We start from the raw sequence: 19458 nt of genomic DNA, 5'->3' as shown, positions 1-19458 counted from the left end.
TTCATTTATTATAAAAGAGACAAACGAAAATTTATTTGAAAAACACAAATATTTGTTTTATTTGGGTCTCTAATTAATAAAAAGCGACGAAACACCATTTTAAAGTGCATTTTTATTCAAGTAATATGTTTTAAAATAATATGTAGCCCAAGAAGTAGCCAAAGCGCCAAATGATATTTTTTTATGTCAAACAAAAAAAAAGTAGCCACATTTGGCGCAAATGTAGCCAAACCTTGCAACGTTGGAAGAAATACTAAATAAAGCTGAAGTTGTGACTCAAAGTAATAGCGAGGTTGAGGCCGAAGTTTTAAACGCGAAAACGTGTACGTCGGACGTTTAGCGCCGCTTTCCTGTAAGCTTAGAAGTTTGACAATGGTGTTTGGAATGTCGAGCATGATTCCACTGACTATCCAAACACCATTTTCAAACTTCTAGGCTTACAGGAAAGCGGCGCTAAACGTCCGACGTACACGTTTTCGCGTTTAAAACTTCGGCCTCAACCTCGCTATTATAGACCCAAATGCGGAGAAAGGAGAGAAAACACAAAAGATAAAGAAGTGAGAAAGGTTGGAAAATCAAGGGTCAATATTTGCATAACAGAAAGTCTATTTAACCTTTCTCACTACTTTTTATCTTTCGTCCTTTCTCACCTTTCCCCCTTTCCCCAAATTTGGGTATATAATCCTTTGAGTCAACTCCAGCTTTATTTAGTAATCTTTCCTCATTCACACATCCCCAAGTATTTAAAAATATTTCCTTTCCACTCAAAAATAAAATATGAATAAAGGTTTACGACTTTGTAAAACTTCATTTTTAAGTTTATGCCGTTGAAATAAATAAATAATAAAACATTTGTCGGTTTTGTTTACACGTTTATTGGGCCGCATGGAACTTGCCTTGGGCCGCGGGTTGAACACCCCTGCTGTAAACGATAGAGATGCGGGATATAATATACACATTAATTAAATTTTACACTAACAATATCAAAGGCACTGATTTATTGCCTGATTTATGGATTCCATATCAGATATTATAGCATTGACAATTAATCCCATATCGTCACTATATTTAGTTATATCAAGAATTATATTTTTTAAAACAACGAGATACCTGTTGGGTTGCTAGTATACAAGTAAGCAACAATCTGCTTCCACGTTGTAAATATACCATAATGACTAGTGAATGAGTAGCCAAGCCAGTATGATTTGGTAATGTTAGTATATATTAGTACTTGTGTCATAACCAGTATTTGGAGTTAGTGATGTTTCATCCGAAATTAAAACACGTTGCTTTTCTTTATCTGTTTGCACACCTTCAACTTTTATTTAAAGAAAATCACACACTTCGTACAATTCAAATTTTAAGTTTTCCAGTCATTTACGTAAGGTTCTTAAAGATGGATAAAGCAGATTGCATTTTAGTAAGCTGTCATAACCTTTTGAACCACAGCTAAATCTCAATCCTAATGCTGTACCCAAAAATCAGTTTAAATGTATCATTTTAGATATTAAAAGAGAACATTTTCATTTAAACAATTTATACTATTTCTTATTTAATTGCATGGAAGTTATCAAACAATTATACAATTGCAAACTATAACATAATTAACATGTTATATAAGTAAAAATTATCTTACAAGTTAATAAATATTAGTAATAAATATAAGTTATTAACTGAGAAATAGATTGATATGATATTATATAATATATATCTGTATAAATTATATATTTAATATTAATTGTATAAATTATGTAATTTATACAGGTATATTCTATATGAGATCATATCGATTAGCTATTATAAGTGGCTTATGATAAATACTGTATAATTAAAATATATTTATTATTCACCAATCATTTTAATATCAAAATCTATTTTCTTTCGTGTTTATAGAATTATTTATAGTATAAAACGCTGTTCTATAAAAACCCTGTTACGTTTAGTCTATAACTTCCCTCAGCACGCTCGAAGCTATGATTCCGATATTTTTTTCATGCTTTTCTCTTGCTCATTTGAATATACACGCATTGAAACTATATAGGTTTTGTTTCTTTTGAATTGCTTAAAAAATATATATATATTTTAAATACAGATATTATATAATGCAGCTTTTAAGTATTTCCTTTAATGTTATAACTATTACATTTGTCTCTGAATCTTTAGGTTTATTTTAAAATTTAGATAGATTTTTATCACAATATACTGAATCACGTATCATAAAATAATTGTACAGTGTTGAATAAACTTATAAGTTATTAAAAATTAAGAAACATCGACGTTTCAAATGGAAAATTAAATTGCTTATATGATTTTTTTTTTTGAATTAAATAACTTTAACAAGTAATGTTTTATTCCTTTCCAGGTACATAGAAAAATCCAGCAACGAGTTGTATAATTATCCTGGCGAAAAACAGGCAAACATAGGAAAAAGTTAAAATTGTGTAGCGCCAACTCTTAAATTAATTAATATAAAATCACAACAAGCTTAATTTTGAGGGTAGAGTTTTACAAAAATTATAGATTTTAATAACAAGTAAAATATTCATTAAGTTCCACTCCCACCCCACTCGAGATACGACAGACGATCCCCCTTTATCTCCCCACCCCGTAGACCTTTAATCACTAAAATTTAATAAACCCGATTCCCCTAATACGCAAACCAGACTGAATAATTTCAGAAATTTTCGAAAAAAAAAACACAGAAGTTATTAAGCTTTAAACAAAGTGAACAAAATCCTGCCCCCACACACTAACATCCATACATACAGAAAAAAAAAATTAGCTGAAATAGTAATGATCGACATCGATAAAAAAAATAAGTAAAATTAGGGGTATAAGGTTAATAATGAGGTATGTTGATGACTATTTGATAGTATATAATAAAAATCTGATTAATAAAGAAACTATATATAATTTAATAAACAACATAGACAAAGTTATACAGTTTGATATTGAAAAAGAAATTAATAAAAAAATTAATTATTTAGATATTACCATAGTGAATAATCCTAGAAAATTTGATTTTATAACTTATAAAAAATCTTGTAATGTAAACAAAACTATTAATTACCATTCTTGTATTCCTGATTACATTAAAAAGAATGCATATATAGTCGAATTAAAAAACATATATACTAGAATATCTGATAATTATAACATAAATATTAAACTAAAAGAATTAGATACCAAATTCCTTTTGAACGATTACCCAAACTTTATACTTAAAAAATGGAAAACATATTATTTAAAGAATAGATATAATACTAAGTTGAAAACTGATAAAATATATAAGAAGTTTCTATACATTAAAAATATCTTTGAAAAGTGCAGGAAAAGTATTAAGAATCATAATATTTGTTTGGCCCCATCTTTGACCAATAGTATTTCACAAAACATTTGTAAACATATTAATAATATTAGTAAAAATAATTTAGAACATATAAAAAAAGCTGGTGTGGTTTATAAAATTGAATGTGACTGTCATAATCCGTGTGTATATATAGGAGAAACCGGGCGTGTACTTGAAACTAGAGTTAAAGAACACGAAGCAGCCATTCGGCTTAAGTATAATAATTCTCCGTGGTTTAACCACATCAATAGTAATAATTGTAATATTAATAGAAACAATGTAAAAATTTTACATATTGAAAAAGATACATATAAAAGGAAATTCAAAGAACATATAGAAATTAGAAAACAAAATAATAATAATTTAATAAATCAGTCGAAAGGGATGGAAATAAATTATAGTTGGTATTATCTGATAGATGGCGCTAGAATAAAATAAATGGTTATGTATTAAGACGTCATCACTTGATTACTGTTGTAAAGTGTTGATGGTATACGTATGCTAATGATGGCCCCCATCAGTGGGCGAGTGGTCTCCTTTGCCGCTCATCGTAGTGGTGACCAGACCCTAAAGACTGGGAGGTTCGTCGTGGGTTCGCGCCACGGTCGGACAGGCTGGCTGCTTGGAGTTTTCCGGGTTTTCTCCTTGCCAATAACGACTGAATAGGAGGCCAGTTCCCCATAAAAAGTCCTCCCGGAAGGCATTATTTTCCGCGCGTACGTATAGGCCGTTCGGATACGGCTGGCTAATCGGTCGCATAGCGATCATAAACACATGTCTAGTCGGAGAAAGAACCTATATAAAGCTAAAATCTCCATATCAACAACACCTGAGAAGAATAGAAGAAGAAGGTAGTGTGAAAAAAAAGATGCTAATGATGTTAAAAATTTGTAGTGCTTTGGAATTATCTATACAATTGTTTGTCAAAGAAACTTTTAATAATTGGTTGTTTTTAGTATGTTTATTATACACGTGTGTGGAAAAGTTTCTTAAACTTGTAAGTATAAGTATTGTTTAAGATATTACTTGTATTAGCCTTATATTGTTTTGTAAAAAAAAGATAATTGTAATTTTAGGATTCCTACAAATGTGCACAAAGTTTACCATTCCTACCCATGGAAATATCATTGTAATTACCACCAACAGTTTGTAAGTTTTTCTCCAAAATTTATAGATTTGGTGTAGATATACATCTATGTCGTGTTTTAAACATTTTACGTTCTTTGTTATTGTTTTAGCACTGAAGAGGGACTGGAAAATATTAGACCAGCCCGAAATGCATTTGATGTAGTCTTTACAAAATAAATTTAATTTGCCAATAAGATTGCTGTGAGATTTGTCTACCAAGAATAATTTTGGATTACAGAGACTAAAATCGTCATATTAACTACTGTGATCGTTCACCATTTTTACCCTAGTTACATCCTCATTCAGCTACTTACAGGACATGGCAACTATAAGCAATACTTGCATAGATTTAAACTTGGGACAATCCACAATACAATTGTGGTATTCAGGAGGATCAAACACCACTTCACTTAGTTTTTTGCTGCAATAGGTACAATCACATTAGGAATAGCTTAATGAGAACTGCTATTCTTGAAGGGTACAACTGGCCTTGCAACCCGCACCAACTCATTCACATGTGTACAATGTTCCATCAGCTACTCACATTTGTATCCCTTAGTGGGGCTCTTGAGAGCACTCACTCTGGGGGCATGAATGGCAATTAGCTTTCCCTTGCTTTGNATAATATCGTTCAAGTTTTTATAAACTTTAAATATATAATAATGCTGACTCGCTGGATATAGGGTTGACTCGCTGGAGATAGGGGACTTGAAACCCACTTCACGGCATCTGTGTAAGGTTGCCGTCTCCTAGGTGGGAGCTATTGATTCCGCGTCAGGATGAACCTAATGGAAGGTTGTATGTGGGCTGTGACGGAGGAGGCAAATAATGACAAGTGTTTTACACAAGAAAGCCGTTTATTTGTTAACATTTATGCTTACATCGACAATCGACAGTCCTTCACTAGTTCTTCTCGGAGATGCAGAGAGGCGATAAGGTCTACGTCTGGTTGGCCCCGGGGCGGACGAGATGATGTCGCTGATCAAGGCGGACGAGATGAAGTTGGAAGCGGTGGAGTCGAAAGTTTGTGCCGACGACACACCACAATCTCAGTCGCGTCGTTTCGGGGAGTCGGAGGAGAGCCCTCCTGACCTTGATTTTCCGATTTTTATAGTTTTTTTTTCTCCCACTATTTGAACTTCTGATTCCTCGTCTCTTTCCTCGCTTCTCGATTGGTCTCTCTTGTTTTGGGGAAAACCAAGATTGACTCGGGTCACGGGAAAGGTCCTATTCCAGGTGTCTGCTCGACGCCGTTCTGTCGATTGTTCTTGGGGATTGTTGACAAAATTGCAAGATTCGCGCTCATAATTTAACTCCGTTACTCGCGATTTCTGTCATCTGGGTACTCGAACGATCATATGCAATGATTTATCTCTCTTAAATCTTTTCCTCTTTTCCGAAATTGTTTCCCTAGATTGACTGTTTATGAGCGCTGGGGTCAAAGTTCTATCTGCATATGATCCATTTCAAAGCTTAATATCTTCTGCGGTTTTTATCGAAAATCTCTGATATTTTGCAGAGATGTTTGTATCTTAGCGGATTGATGCTGTTAAATTTTGGTAGGGTAAAGTCGTAGGATGGGTTGATTACAGAGCGTCGCGAGTCTTGCCGAGTAGGGTCGAAATTAATGAAAAATTTATTTATCATTAGTAAGGATGCACCGATTAATCGGTAAGTAATCGGTAATCGGCCGTATCGGCCACTTAGCCGATTAATCGGTATCGGCTATTCCACCCCGATTAATCGGTTTCGATAATCGGCCAATTTTACATTTTGGTATTTTTTTAGAATGTTACGTACAATGTTAGTAATAAAAACTAATAAATTTCTGTTATACATTTATTATTTATTACATGACAATCTGAATATTAAAAAAATTTTACTAATCAAATTATTCCTTTCATCAATACATATTATAAGTATAACATAACGTATAATATAAAGTTTAAACTTTACATAAGAAAAAGTATTGAATAGGTTAAGAAGAAAAATTAAATTTTTATTTGTTTCATAAGTTTAAAGTTTAAATACAAAACAAATATAAAACAAATAAAAATTTAATATTTAAACTGTAAAACCCTTAAATTACAATTTAAGGGTTTTACAGTTTGTTTTTACAATGCAAAAACATGAGAATTTCATCATTTTCAGGGCATAACCTATTTTTTGCCGGCTCATAAATGTTACCTTCAGTGCTGAAAATTTTTTCACTTTCAATGGAAGATGCTGAGGCACTTAAATATTTCATAGCTATTTTGCTCAAATTAGGGATAAATGTAAATATGTTTCTAATTCTTGATCGAAACGTTTGTTCGTCTCTTTCGTTTTTTTTTTTTTTTTTTAAAAACATGCTATTCTTCATTCTTTCGTTTACCAGAAGCTAATTCATCAAATAAATCAGAAAAACTTAGAAATTCACCTCCATCTTGATCACCTCCAGAAGTAGAAGCTTCAGAATTTAATTCTTATTGAGATTTCCTCTAGCATATCCTCTTTTTGAAATTTCATTTTGAATCTAATAAAAATGACAAGCATAAAGACTTGTTTTCTATATATGCTGAAAATCTTTTTTTATTGGATTTTCTAGTTCTTCTGTTGTGGTATTAATGCCACTAAAGGAACTACTGATCTTTGCTTTTGATAAGAATAATTTCAGAGTCTCTATTGTGGGAATTATTGAAGATGAAGTGGCTTCTCGTTTGCTGGCTTTCCACAGTAATTTCTTTGAATGGTTTTACAAGTAGAACAATTTTTTCAACGAGAGACCACTGATATGGGCTCAACGTAGGAATTTTATTATCTATAGCATATGTGACAAGGGCCTTTTGCTGTTCCAACATGTAGTATGTAGAATTCCAGCGAGTAGGAACATCTTGAATTAATTTGTGTTTCTGCAAACCTAACTTTTCTTGCAAATCTTCCAATTTGATTACAGCTACAGCAGAATGATTAAAATGTGTGACAATATTTCTATTAACTGTGATTATAGTTTTCACATCTTGTTTAGAAAATATGCATTCGTTTAGTGTCAGCTGCAGCGTATGTATAAAGCATGATAATGCTTCTAAGTTGCAATTCCTAATTCCAGCTACCAGATTTGCTGCAGAATCTCTTAGTACTAAGAATATCTTATCACTTGTCAACTTATACTGTTCAAGAACAATTTTTAACTGTTCACTGATTCGTGTAGCTGTGTGGGAACCTTCAAAGAAAACAATTTGCAAAACAGCTCTTTCCTGCTGAAAATCATCCTTCAACCAGTGAGCTGTTACATTTAAAAAAGGAGAATTGTTTGTAGTTGCTGTCCAAATATCAGCGGTTAAAGAAATATATTTTGTTTCTGTTATACACAGAAACACTTCAGCTTTTTAAACAATGTCGAAGTTTCCATGCGTCAACAATTAAGTGTTGAGATTTATTTTAGAAACAAAGGCAGATATTGTTGATTTTGCGAGGATATTCGATCGTCTCTTGTTTACCTGTCCCAAGGGAGATGGAAATACCAGGTGGAGAAAAATGGATTTTTTCCACATTATAATTAACTGTATAATTAACTCCAGGATCTCACATTATTAATGCAATAAATTATTAACAGTAATCGGCCGATTAATCGGTATCGGCCGATAATGCATGGCCGATTAATCGGTAATCGGTAATCGGCCATTTTGCTTATCGGTGCATCCTTAATCATTAGCAATAAAAATTTCTTTTATAAAACTTATTCCCAAACTCAAAACTAATTTTTTTCCGTTTTATAATAATTAATGATATTAAAAAGAATCTAAATAAAATATCGTAACAGATAACACCACACGCAGTTTTAAAAGTTATTACCGAGAAAGTTAAGCAACCTGTTGTTGTATTATTTCCTCTAGATGTACGTTTGTAATTTAGAAAGTTGTTTCAATCTTTGTTCTTTGTTTTGTTCCCTCTGAATAAATAAAAATTATAACTTTCCTTTTGTCCTGTGAGATGTTTAATGAAACCGAAAAATATTATAATTATACAGGTACTGTAATTAAATATTAATAGTATATTTTAAATATTTACCATTTAAAATTCACTTATAAATATAAATCATTTCCGAAAAAATTAAATTTTATAAACTTATCAATTTATCAAATACAATAGTTTTTTTAAATGTCTGCAATTCGGAATGGAATTCGGCCTCCAGGCCTAATTCTGAATTGAATATTCTAAAATTGTGGTTAAATCTTCGATAAATACACAAACGGTATCCTGAATGTGGTAATATTTGTGATTATTTATTCACAATGTTGCAAAATTATGTTCATTTCTACACAACAGTTCTAAAAATATCAATTTTATTTTCTACATTTGTATCGAATATCAACATAATCTTGTGTAATTCTATTGGTTTTGTGTACGTAAGATTAACTTTTATTAATTTTATCGTAATGCATTACATTTTTAAACAATTCAAAATACAAACAACAATAATACATTCAACGTGATGTGATAATGTTAAGTTGCTTCATCCAAGGAATGTGAATTGAATCAACGATACTAAGGATAATAGGTAATGCAATTAAACCGTTAAACACTGAGAATATCATAACTAAGACAACCACCTTAAAAAATACAATAAACAAATAAGACGGTCCGAAAATGCAAACAAATGCTCCGATGACAGTAGATAAACATCCTTGAACAATCGGATATCCTATGCATTGCAAGGATGCTTTTATTTTCTCACTAGAATCTGTTTCTTCGCAATTTTTGTAAGCGTGAGCAATGTGCACCGAGTAATCAACACAAAATCCCGCGCTCATTATTAAAAACATCACAGAAATCATATCTAAACTGACATTCCATACACTTCCATAACCCAAAGTTTCCAGTTGAATACAAATAACAGTAAATAAAACAGCAATGCTGTAAGATATGTCAGAAATAAATGTAAAGAATATAACAAATACAGACAAAATAGCGATTCCTACGGATTTTAAGTATATTGCAGGCATATTTAAATACTGGTCGTACAATACAAACCACATGTTATAAACAAACACATCATATTTGCTCTCAGCTGCAACTTTACGTAATTCTTCGATTAAAAATTTTTCGTCACTTCCGCTTCTGACATTGCGATATGAAAACAAACATCTCGAAGCAAAAATTTGATCACGTTCCTTATTCCACAAGATATCACTTTCAAATATTTTATTGTAAAATTTTAAAAACACCTTTTTCAATCCGTCTAGAAATCCCTGCGTTGTATTTACATCAAAATCTTTAATCAAGTAATTTATTCTAGAATCACGAATATAAGACAAATATTCTCTCAACCAACATTCGGTATAATTGGGTCCAGTCATGTAAGGAGCACTTTCGAATGTTCTTAAGATGTTTTCTATGTCCATTTGAACGGATGGATTTGAATAATCTAGAGTTTGATTAAACACGAGCTGTACTCTGAAAGGATAATCGGTAAAATATTGATAATGCTTTTTCATATACTTTTCAGCATAAGAGTTGAATGGAAACATATCAGTGAAATTCAATCCTTGTTCCATTGAAATCATATTATAAATTGCGCCTGTAAGTAGAGAAATGAATGAAAACATTACTAATACTTTGATGAAACTTTTACTCATAAAACCACCAAATTTTTCGGGGAAACATTCCACTTTTTTGATGACCTTTACAATTTTTTCGATATGTGATGATTTTCTTTCTACAAAAAGTAAAATTTTAGTATAAATATATTTATAAAATATCCATAAACGAATCATAAATTTCTATATCAATTGTCATGTCATTAAATATACTGTCTAATTTTAATTTAATAAATTCTGTTAATAACTACAAAATTATAAAATGAGTATTCTGATAGATATTTAGAGAATGTGTATTATATCAGAATTTTACTTTTAAGTAATGTTTATATTTACATTTATTGTAAATACGTATATGTAAATATGTGCATTATATTTACATATAATGAACTGTACTTATTTACATTTAATGTTACTTAAAATTTTAAAGAATTGATTGCGTATCTAAATATAAATAGTAATAGCAAATAGACTATTAACGCTTTTCATGTATCTGCAACTCTCCCTTATGTTTTGCTACTTTTAACTTTTTAAACATCTGAACTTGTAATATATTTATTTATTTATCACTTAAGCAACGTACTGATGTTATATAACTAATGAATATAATATTTGTTTAAAGTTCAAGTAAAACAGAAATGCATACTCATATTAGAGGCTATTAAATAAAATTACTTTGTCTAATTGATAAATTATTCATTTATTTTTATTTATATTTTCCCGGCTATTATACTGTATATAACAGAGGGAAAGTATGGCTATCGGTCAAAAAACGACTCTCTCGCAAGATTTTTACATTTTTCAACTTAAGACATCTTGAAACGTCGACTAATGTAAAAAAATTTGAAGGGCATTTCTGTATGCATTGAATTTGGTGTGTGGGAGCATGATTTTGTTCACCGTATTTGAAGGTCAATAACTCCTGTACTTTTGGTCGAAAATTTCTGAAATTTTTCAGCTAGCTTTGTTTCTTAGGGGGATTGATTCTTATAAATTTTGGTGGTTAAAGGTTAAGGGAATGGTGAGATAATGAGGGTCGTGTGTGTGAGACAAGTAGCGGGTCACACGGGTTAATCCCACAATGATCACTTACTCTGCACGGGCTGGCAAAACCCGATCTCTGCGTCGTCGGATGAAGGGCAAATCGAGTGGGGAGTGCGCCGGTAAGTTGGCAGGTGCCGGTTAGACAGGAGACAGGTCAACAGAATAACAAACATTTATTAATTAACACAACTAAGTTACAAAAATAGTAAAGCTAAATGCGATTATATTAAAGTATGTACAGAAATTGGCGATTACGTCCTTAGCTATGTCGCTGCCCTAGTTTCTAGTTCAGAGAGAGAGCGCTTTTATAAAATCCACCCCTAAATACCTTTAGGTGGAAGGGAGAGTTGGCGAACGTCGTCTGTATGGAAGGGTGTGGTGTCTTCTATGTCTTCTCCGACGGGATCACAGTCCTTGGCATGGAGATCGACGAACACAAGTACTAAGAATACCTTCCGTGTGCGGACGCCCTGAGCTTCCGGTGATCTCCCCTTTTATATCATTTTGTGCGAGAGCTGACACGTCATCGACTCTTGTTGAAGATGACGGTGCATTCTTCACACTTAACTGTAAACTTCCTCAGTTCGTTGTTACAAACTCGGTGAAATTCGATATAGTTTAAATTCCTCGGGTTTTTTNAAGCAGCAGCTTATTCGATACGATATGTTTACAAAGAATTAGCAACGATGTATTGCTAATGTTTTTACTATTTTATCAATGTGATATTTAAATGTTTATTGTCAAAAAGTTTTCCAAGATTGTTTTTGGTTTTGACGTACATTACAGCACTGATAGAAAATGGTGGAAGAGGAGAATCCCGAATGAGAGAGAAGTACTTTACGAAAGATTTAAGTACAATTTAACTATAAAATTTTTGTTATTTCATCTACTAATTACTGAGTTTTAACCTAAATATTTTTATAACACATTTTTATTTTTTTATGTTTTATTTCTGTGTTCTCTTAATTTAATCAAATAATTTTTCTACTGTATTTCACATTCTTAATTTTTCCAGTTTTATGGACGATCAGTTGTTATTTCTGAACATGATCTTACATATAGATTAATGATTTGCTTTTTGTCCTTATGTTACACTATATGAATTTACTGTGAGTATCTGCACTCTTCTAGGAATTTTAAAAAGCTTAAACAATTATAAAATTATTTTTTTATCATTATTTCCCCTTTTTTCTCCAGTTTTGTTGAAGCTAGATCTTTTGACTTGTCAGAGAACTACGTCACCCTGAAGTCTAGAAGGTCACCTTTCAAAGTCGTTTAAGGCGACAGATAAAATTATCCCCTCATCCCAGATTATTCAGTTCCACCTTCGTTACAATGTACCGATCAGTAGCCAATTAACATCTTCACCTGTTACATGATAGAGGGTAAGAAAAAGGTTAACTGCAAGGGTAGACCTACCAGATGAAATGACTCACAATTACTCAATTATCACCCAGGTAGCCCCCAGATGTTCTGAACTTAGTCACCTGCGGCAATTAATTTAAGAAGTTTGACAGCTGTTGGGACACTTTCCCATCATAAATAACGGGTAGAAAACGTAATAAATCAAAAGAACCGTTCAATGGCTAACAAGTAAAGTAAATAACGCGTGACGCAAGTAAAGAGTTACATGCGATTGCATCAGATTTTCCCGCGATAATTCCCCCCTGCTGGACGTGTATAAAAAGGGATCGCTTCCTCAGCTCGGAGCGATCGCCGTGGAGAAGCTCCTGAACCGGGATGATTCGAACCTCCTGCTCTCGACTTGGAAATTTCGCAGTCCTCGATCACCACTGCTACCGAGGTAAAGACTTCAAAAATGTTTACTTCCCTCTTTCTCGGTTTTACAGTAGATCTTAGAAAGGTAACGGAAAGGATAGTGGACCTACGGAGGTCCCGAAGTTTAAGACGGAACAACGACCGTGTATTCTTGTCGCGACGCGGAATTTTTAATATTATTATTATTACATTTTCCTTATAATTGAATTTGAATGTACTCTATCTGTATCGCTTGCTGATTAATTAAATAAGTGTATGTTATCTTTAATTTTGTGTCATCCTTGAGAACCTCCGACACCTTGTCACCACCTCGCTAGCCTCCCCCTCACTTAAGCGAAGCCGTCCTTGACAAAGAAGCCGATAAGCGGGCAGAAGCTCGGCGCTCTATCCCCTCGATTACGAGCACTAAATTTTTGCCTCTATGAAGCACTTAACACACACATAGAGTCCTCCATAAAGCCAAAAACTTAATGCTTATATATTCATGATTCTACATATCGTATATTTCCGCAGATAAGACGACCTTCAGATAAGAGGAGATAAATTTTCGTCAAAGTTTTATAGTTTTAGCATATATCTGTTTTATAAGACGACCCTCAAACTATCAACAGCCTATGAATTTAGTTTAGATTAGCAATCATCATCTGGATAATAATACTGTATAGTGTATACGGAATTATGTCCTATTCCTAATTTTTCGAATGAACAAATTTTATTTTCTTGCATCTGTAAGCACTGCCTTATGATTGTTGCAAACATTGGCACTGATTCCGGCATTCGGATAATGACCTTGACTATTCACAAAAAACGTCGTATAGACTATTCTGTTTTGTGCCTACTCTCTACTAGTAAATAATTACGGTTTGTCCGTTTTTTATAATAGTTTTAATTTATATAAATTTCAATATAATTTTTTTTGTATCTGTCCTATAAGATGACCCCGGATTTTGGGGGCCATTTTTTTATTATTCAACTATCGTCTTATCTGCGTAAATATACGGTAGTTTTACAGAAAACAAAGCATCGTTTTATAAAATAACTGCACTACCATAGTAATAATTCCTTTTAAATTCAGGAAGTATTACACAGAAAATGTAATATATATATTTTTTTTTCTAAAAGATAAGTAAATGTATATTCGGACCGTTTATTTTGAAAGTGGTGTAAGTCCATTTTCTGTTGTTTCGAAAAAATGAAAGGTTAATATATTTGTTGATTTAAAAATACAGGCAAATTATATGAGGTCTGGCATTGTTTCTATTGTTTTATCAACATTTAATTTGATTATATAGATTTGTTTTTGGCGAATTAGACTACGATAACACATATTTATGTGCTGTAAATGGACTTACACCACTTTCAAAATTAGACAATTGTAAAAATCGTTTAATTTCAATTTTGAAAAATCAAATATCGCTTAAAATATACTTCATTTTAATATAATTTTGTTTACAAATACGCATAACAACACATAACATTTTATTTTAGACGATAATTACATTGTCATAATTACAAGATACTGATAGATACTGATTACAAGAATTTACTTATTCTCTGCATGTGGTAGTGTTTCAAAATATGCATGATGCACCGGAGGTATATAGGGTAGTAGCTGCTTCATGTCTTTATATTTTTCGTACGTAATAGGTCTGGCATTTTGGTACAAAGGCTCCAGGGCTATTTTTTCAAAATTTAAAGGTCTTCCAGGACGTAGAGGTAATAAATTGATAGTTTTAAATTCTGCGTCCTTCATCGTTGTTTTATAAAAAATGGTATATGGTGCACTTTTGAGAAACCTCAACCAACATATTTGCAACCAATTGACCTGTTCCCCATTAGTATTTTTTTTATCTGTTTTTTAATTGCATTTTGGAGATTTTTTGTTGAAATGAAATTCTCCCGTTTCATTTCATGTAAAATGAATTTATCCTGTTTTCTACATTGCGCTATTACATTATAGTAATCTTGTGGAGTGTACACAAAATTCATTTTTCTCAATGCCATTTCTATGATGCCAAAATCTGCATCGTTCGGAAGGTATGAATGCCCCGAGAGTAAAAATTTGTGGTCAATTATCTCAATGTTGTTTTTCGACTGGACAACCTTCAACCACATCAATGCCATTTGTAAATTTCGATTTTGCCCAGTACACATGTCACTGTAGGCAATAACATGGCTTTGGGTCGTTACATTTTCTAAGTGCTTCAAACAGCATGAAGCCACCTCTTGCGATCCCCTAGACGCAATGGTTTCGTCCCACACATACATATTAACGTTATTATTGTGTAAATTGTGAAAACCCTCGTTTAAGACGTACATATTTCGTTTGTAATATGCGATTGAGACAGACAATTTCGGGTATGGTAAGGCTTTTTGTAAATCAAAAGTGAAAGCAAAGTATTTATCAGGATTTCCCGATGCTAGAATTTTATCCTCTTGTAATGCTTTTCTTGATAATTCAGCATTTTGCAAGTGAATATCATGTCTTTCTACAAGAATCGTTTTTTCGTCGTCATCAGTTATAGTCTTAATTTTCATGTTTAGGAAATCGCATTTCGCACAGGTATCTTTACGTGGCAAATGGAAGCGTAACTTAAAATCTCGTTTAAAGATTTTCCTGTATGTCCATTCATTAACTGAGCTCAAGTTGTTTTCCTTGCATTTTTCCAAATATAAACTATACATTTTTCTTATATTTAATTCCGGATTTAAAAACATTCGTTCTGGATTTTGCGATCGTGTGTAATGACTTTCAAATGCCGGAAAGCTTTTTATGTGGTCTATCACTGTATTCGTCAGTAGCTCACTAGTTCTTCTGCAAGAGCCATCCATTTTTCCACGCATGTCATTCGGAATGTTCTCATGCGATTTTAGGATACGATCAATTCGTCCAGTAGATATTTGGAAAGTATTAATGAAACACTTCTTACATACTAAAATGTTTCCACCAGAAGTGACTAGGTAAAATTTATAAGCATATGCTCTTTTAGTGCCCGAATTATTTCTAGGCCGTCTTCTATTTACAGATTTTCGTTGAACACTACCATATAAAAATACATTTTGTTTATTAAAATCACCTATATTCCAGAACTTATCAAAAATTTCCATACGTTGTGCTTCATTAATACGTTCTATACATTTCTGCGAGCAATTACAATTTTTGGATTCAAATTGTTTTGCAGGAATGAATTTTCCTCTTTTTGTATAGTATTTTTGTCCATTATTTCGCTTAATTTTGTTTATTTGTTGCAAATATTTTTCTTTGTTTTGTTTCGCATAATCCAAGTTCTCAATAACAATATCTTCATCTGATGAAGATTCTACCTCTATAATTCTTCTTCTCTTTTTTCGATTCGTTAATTTATTCTTCTTAGCGGAATTATTTTCATCCTCTGAATCTAACATTATTCTTCTGTTTATATTCATGGGCTTTATGTCTGTGTAAATTTATTTATAATGAAATAAAATAAATATTTTCAATTGTTATAAGATAATAGCGGTTTACCATTTGTTCTTACCTATATCACTATCTGATGTTAATATGAACTTAGCCATTTTAACAGAAAAATAGAATAACTAACCTAAATTAGCAACTGTTGACACATAATATAAAATAAATGAAAAATAACAAATTACTGATCGGCATCCATCTGCTATGCTACCTACCTCTGTCAATTGGACTTACACCACTTTCATAATCGACGGTTATGCTAATTCATTTACCGACCGATTTTAAGTTGTACAAAACATGGGATTTTTTTGAGAAATTAAACACGAACTAATTATATATAAAAAGTTTACATTAAATTAAGCATGAATTACGTGATAGCTCATTTTTCTCAAAAATGGACTTACACCACTTTCAAAATAAACGGTCCATTCAACACTTTTCGATTATAGCCTAATTATTAATAAAAACAACATAAAAAGTTAAATTCATACCTGTCACATCTTCTGGAACGTGATATAAAAATACGGAGTGAAAGTTATGTTTTTCTCTGTATCCATCGATTGCCATCACCGCACCAAAGAAAAATATTTGATAAATATAGTCGAATAACACGGATATGGCGCTGTATATACTGAAGATACGAATATTTCTATAAGGAGTTATTACTCCTAAAATGAATGATATAAAATTGGTTAATGAGGTTATCGTTATGGAAATACAGACATCAGAAAAGGTTTCACTCATTCTTTGCTGGACGCTGTGTTTCTTATTCGTTCTTCTCCACGCAGCCAACAATACGAAAGAATCGTCCATCCCGATACCTTCAAAAACAAACTTAATTAAATTTTTTACTAAAATATATACAAAATTTCAGAATTCAACAATCAAAGTATAAAAATATAAACAAACTAATAGAGACAGTTGATTATCATATAATTATCATATAGAGAATACACTAAATTACTCGTAAAAAAATAAATCAGCAACGAGTTACTCAACTTTCCTCGTAACATTTAAATTTTTGGCGAGGCCATCTGTTATTATATTTTATTTTAAAACTTTTTATATTTTTAACTATTATAAAATGGCAAAGTGCTTAACTTTAAGGGTAGGAATGAGTTTTATAAAAATTTGTAAATACTAATAATGTGTGAAATCATTAAGTTTGACCATACCGAAGATATACACGATCCCTATTACTTCCCACCCCTAGACCTTTAACTATCAAAGTTATTAAACTTTAATAGTTAATATCCTCGATCTTTGTAATAATCAAACCTCCCTGAGAAATTCCAGAAATTTTCGACAAAAAGCACGGGAGTTATTAAAGATTCAAACGGGGTGAACAAAATCATGCCTCCTCCTCACACATTCTTCTTCTTCTACTTCTACTTTATCTTAACGTTGTCCCACATATAAACGGTCTACTGTTCGGATCTTCGAATGCCACTTTGTTTGATCAAGTGCAGCCTCTGGGTTCAGGTGCAGAGCCCTTAGGTCTGCGTTGATAGCATCTTGCCATCGTTGTTTCGGTCTTATGCATGGCCGTCGGCCGTTGACTTCTAGGTGGTAGACAATGTTGGCCACTGTATCCAAGGCTGATCATTGGATGTGGTCAAACCAGTGCAGGCGTCTCTTTCATTTTTGCCTTAATGGGCACGATGTCAAATTGCCGTGATGGGGTGTCCAATGACCAAGAATGCTAGGCATGAGCTTGCCCTTGCTCATAACCACAGGTGTGTTAATTGGCCTTGTGAACTTCATATCCTTCTTAATTAAGGATAGCGACATCTACAAAGCATTCAAAAAATTGATTCATAAGTATCACATACGCTCCGTCATTCATTAAGTTGGTCAAGTCTGTCATCAGGCACTATCTTTATTTGCTCCCTGCACTTTATTGTACTTTACAGTACATAAGTAGTAGTGGTTTGAGTAGCACTGATCACAAAATTAATTTTTCGAGTAAATTACTGTCGAATAAATTAAAATTACAAATAATTTTTCGAGTAATAGTTTTATTATCAATACTAGAATTAATTATTTTCTTGATGGATATTTGTCTTAATATTCGGGTACAATTTGAAATAATATAACACTGAAATTATTTTGAAAAGTTTTTAATTTTATGTTACAGTTTATTGAAGTGTTTCCACTTTTTCCTTCAGTTTATCTAAAGCAAGACATTTCCGCACGTAATAATTTAAAATGAAATTTTCAGGATATAAATTATTTTCAGATCAGAAATTTTTTGAGTAAATTAAGATTATAAATAATTATAATATTTAAGAAACTGTTCAATTCATTTAAGAAAATATTTTCATATTTAGAAAACTTTACAGTTCAATTCATTGCTTCATATAAAATTAATTTGCGATAATAATTTTAAATATAAATTCAATTATTAAAACCAATGGGATCGGTGGTAATATTAACACACTAAAAATAAAAAATTTTTAGTTAAAAAACAAGTAAAAATTATACTGTTTCTATTTCCGACTTCGAGGATTCTATGAGCCAAAACAAGACAAACAAGTAGCAAGGAACAATCATTATTTTATTAATTTTATCCATATGCATTTCGCCATCTAGGCCTCCTCAGTGGATACATCAGGATGTTATTCGTTGGTTACGTTTTATACCCAACAGCCGTTCCCAGCATGCATCAACAATCATTCCAGCATTCAAATTAAGTAAATTTACATGTTCGGCGATACAGAAATGTTCTACAATTTTTCTTTCTAAGTTATTTTCTATTCTATACAAAATTTTAGTATTTTTTATATTTATATTACAATTAAATTTTCTGCAATGTAAAAACCATGCTGATTCCGTTCTTCTCAGTCTAATGGCTGCCTCATGTTCCTTTACTCTCAACTCCAATCTTCTTCCGGTTTCTCCAATGTAATAATTTGGGCTTCCACATGTACATGACATCCTATATACGACACCGGCGATTTTAAATTGGTCTCTGGGCGAATTTTCACTGTTTATTATGCTGATAATGTTTGACATCTTATTCTTTTGGCTCGCAACTATGCATACAGAAAATTTTTTAAATATTGGTTTATATTTTTCAAAAACTTTAGTAACATAAGGAAACTTTACATAAGAAATATCTTCTATGC

The 19458-nt window shown here is 32.0% G+C and overlaps 2 protein-coding genes across 2 annotated transcripts in view; both read right to left on the bottom strand.

Annotated features, from left to right (window-relative positions):
* Positions 1 to 8748: 8748 nt before the first annotated feature.
* The window catches only part of LOC111613860 (patched domain-containing protein 3-like), a 41918-nt gene continuing 31208 nt past the window's right edge, over positions 8749 to 19458 (bottom strand). The window contains exons 6-7 of the mRNA XM_023355212.1: positions 16822 to 17194; positions 8749 to 10175 (exon numbers count right to left, since the gene is read on the bottom strand). Of these exons, the coding sequence (XP_023210980.1) occupies positions 8944 to 10175; positions 16822 to 17194 (1605 nt within the window). The 3' untranslated portion in view covers positions 8749 to 8943. The remainder of the gene's footprint in view (positions 10176 to 16821; positions 17195 to 19458) is intronic.
* On the bottom strand, positions 14404 to 16449 carry LOC111613862. The gene has a single exon (XM_023355215.1). It carries the CDS (start codon positions 16303 to 16305, stop codon positions 14677 to 14679), a length of 1629 nt encoding a protein of 542 aa, XP_023210983.1. The 5' UTR covers positions 16306 to 16449; the 3' UTR covers positions 14404 to 14676.

The sequence above is a fragment of the Centruroides sculpturatus genome, unplaced genomic scaffold (genome assembly GCF_000671375.1).
Source record: "Centruroides sculpturatus isolate CEXI.00-Female unplaced genomic scaffold, Cexi_2.0 scaffold1957, whole genome shotgun sequence".
In the NCBI taxonomy this organism is placed as follows: Eukaryota; Metazoa; Arthropoda; class Arachnida; order Scorpiones; family Buthidae; genus Centruroides; species Centruroides sculpturatus.
The sequence above is the reverse complement of the archived record's forward strand: the minus strand, read 5'-3'. Positions and strand labels throughout refer to the sequence as shown.

Bases quoted from the DNA above. Each gene is read 5' to 3' on its own strand.
- LOC111613862 (XM_023355215.1), bottom strand. From the start codon at position 16,305: ATGAATATAAACAGAAGAATAATGTTAGATTCAGAGGATGAAAATAAT.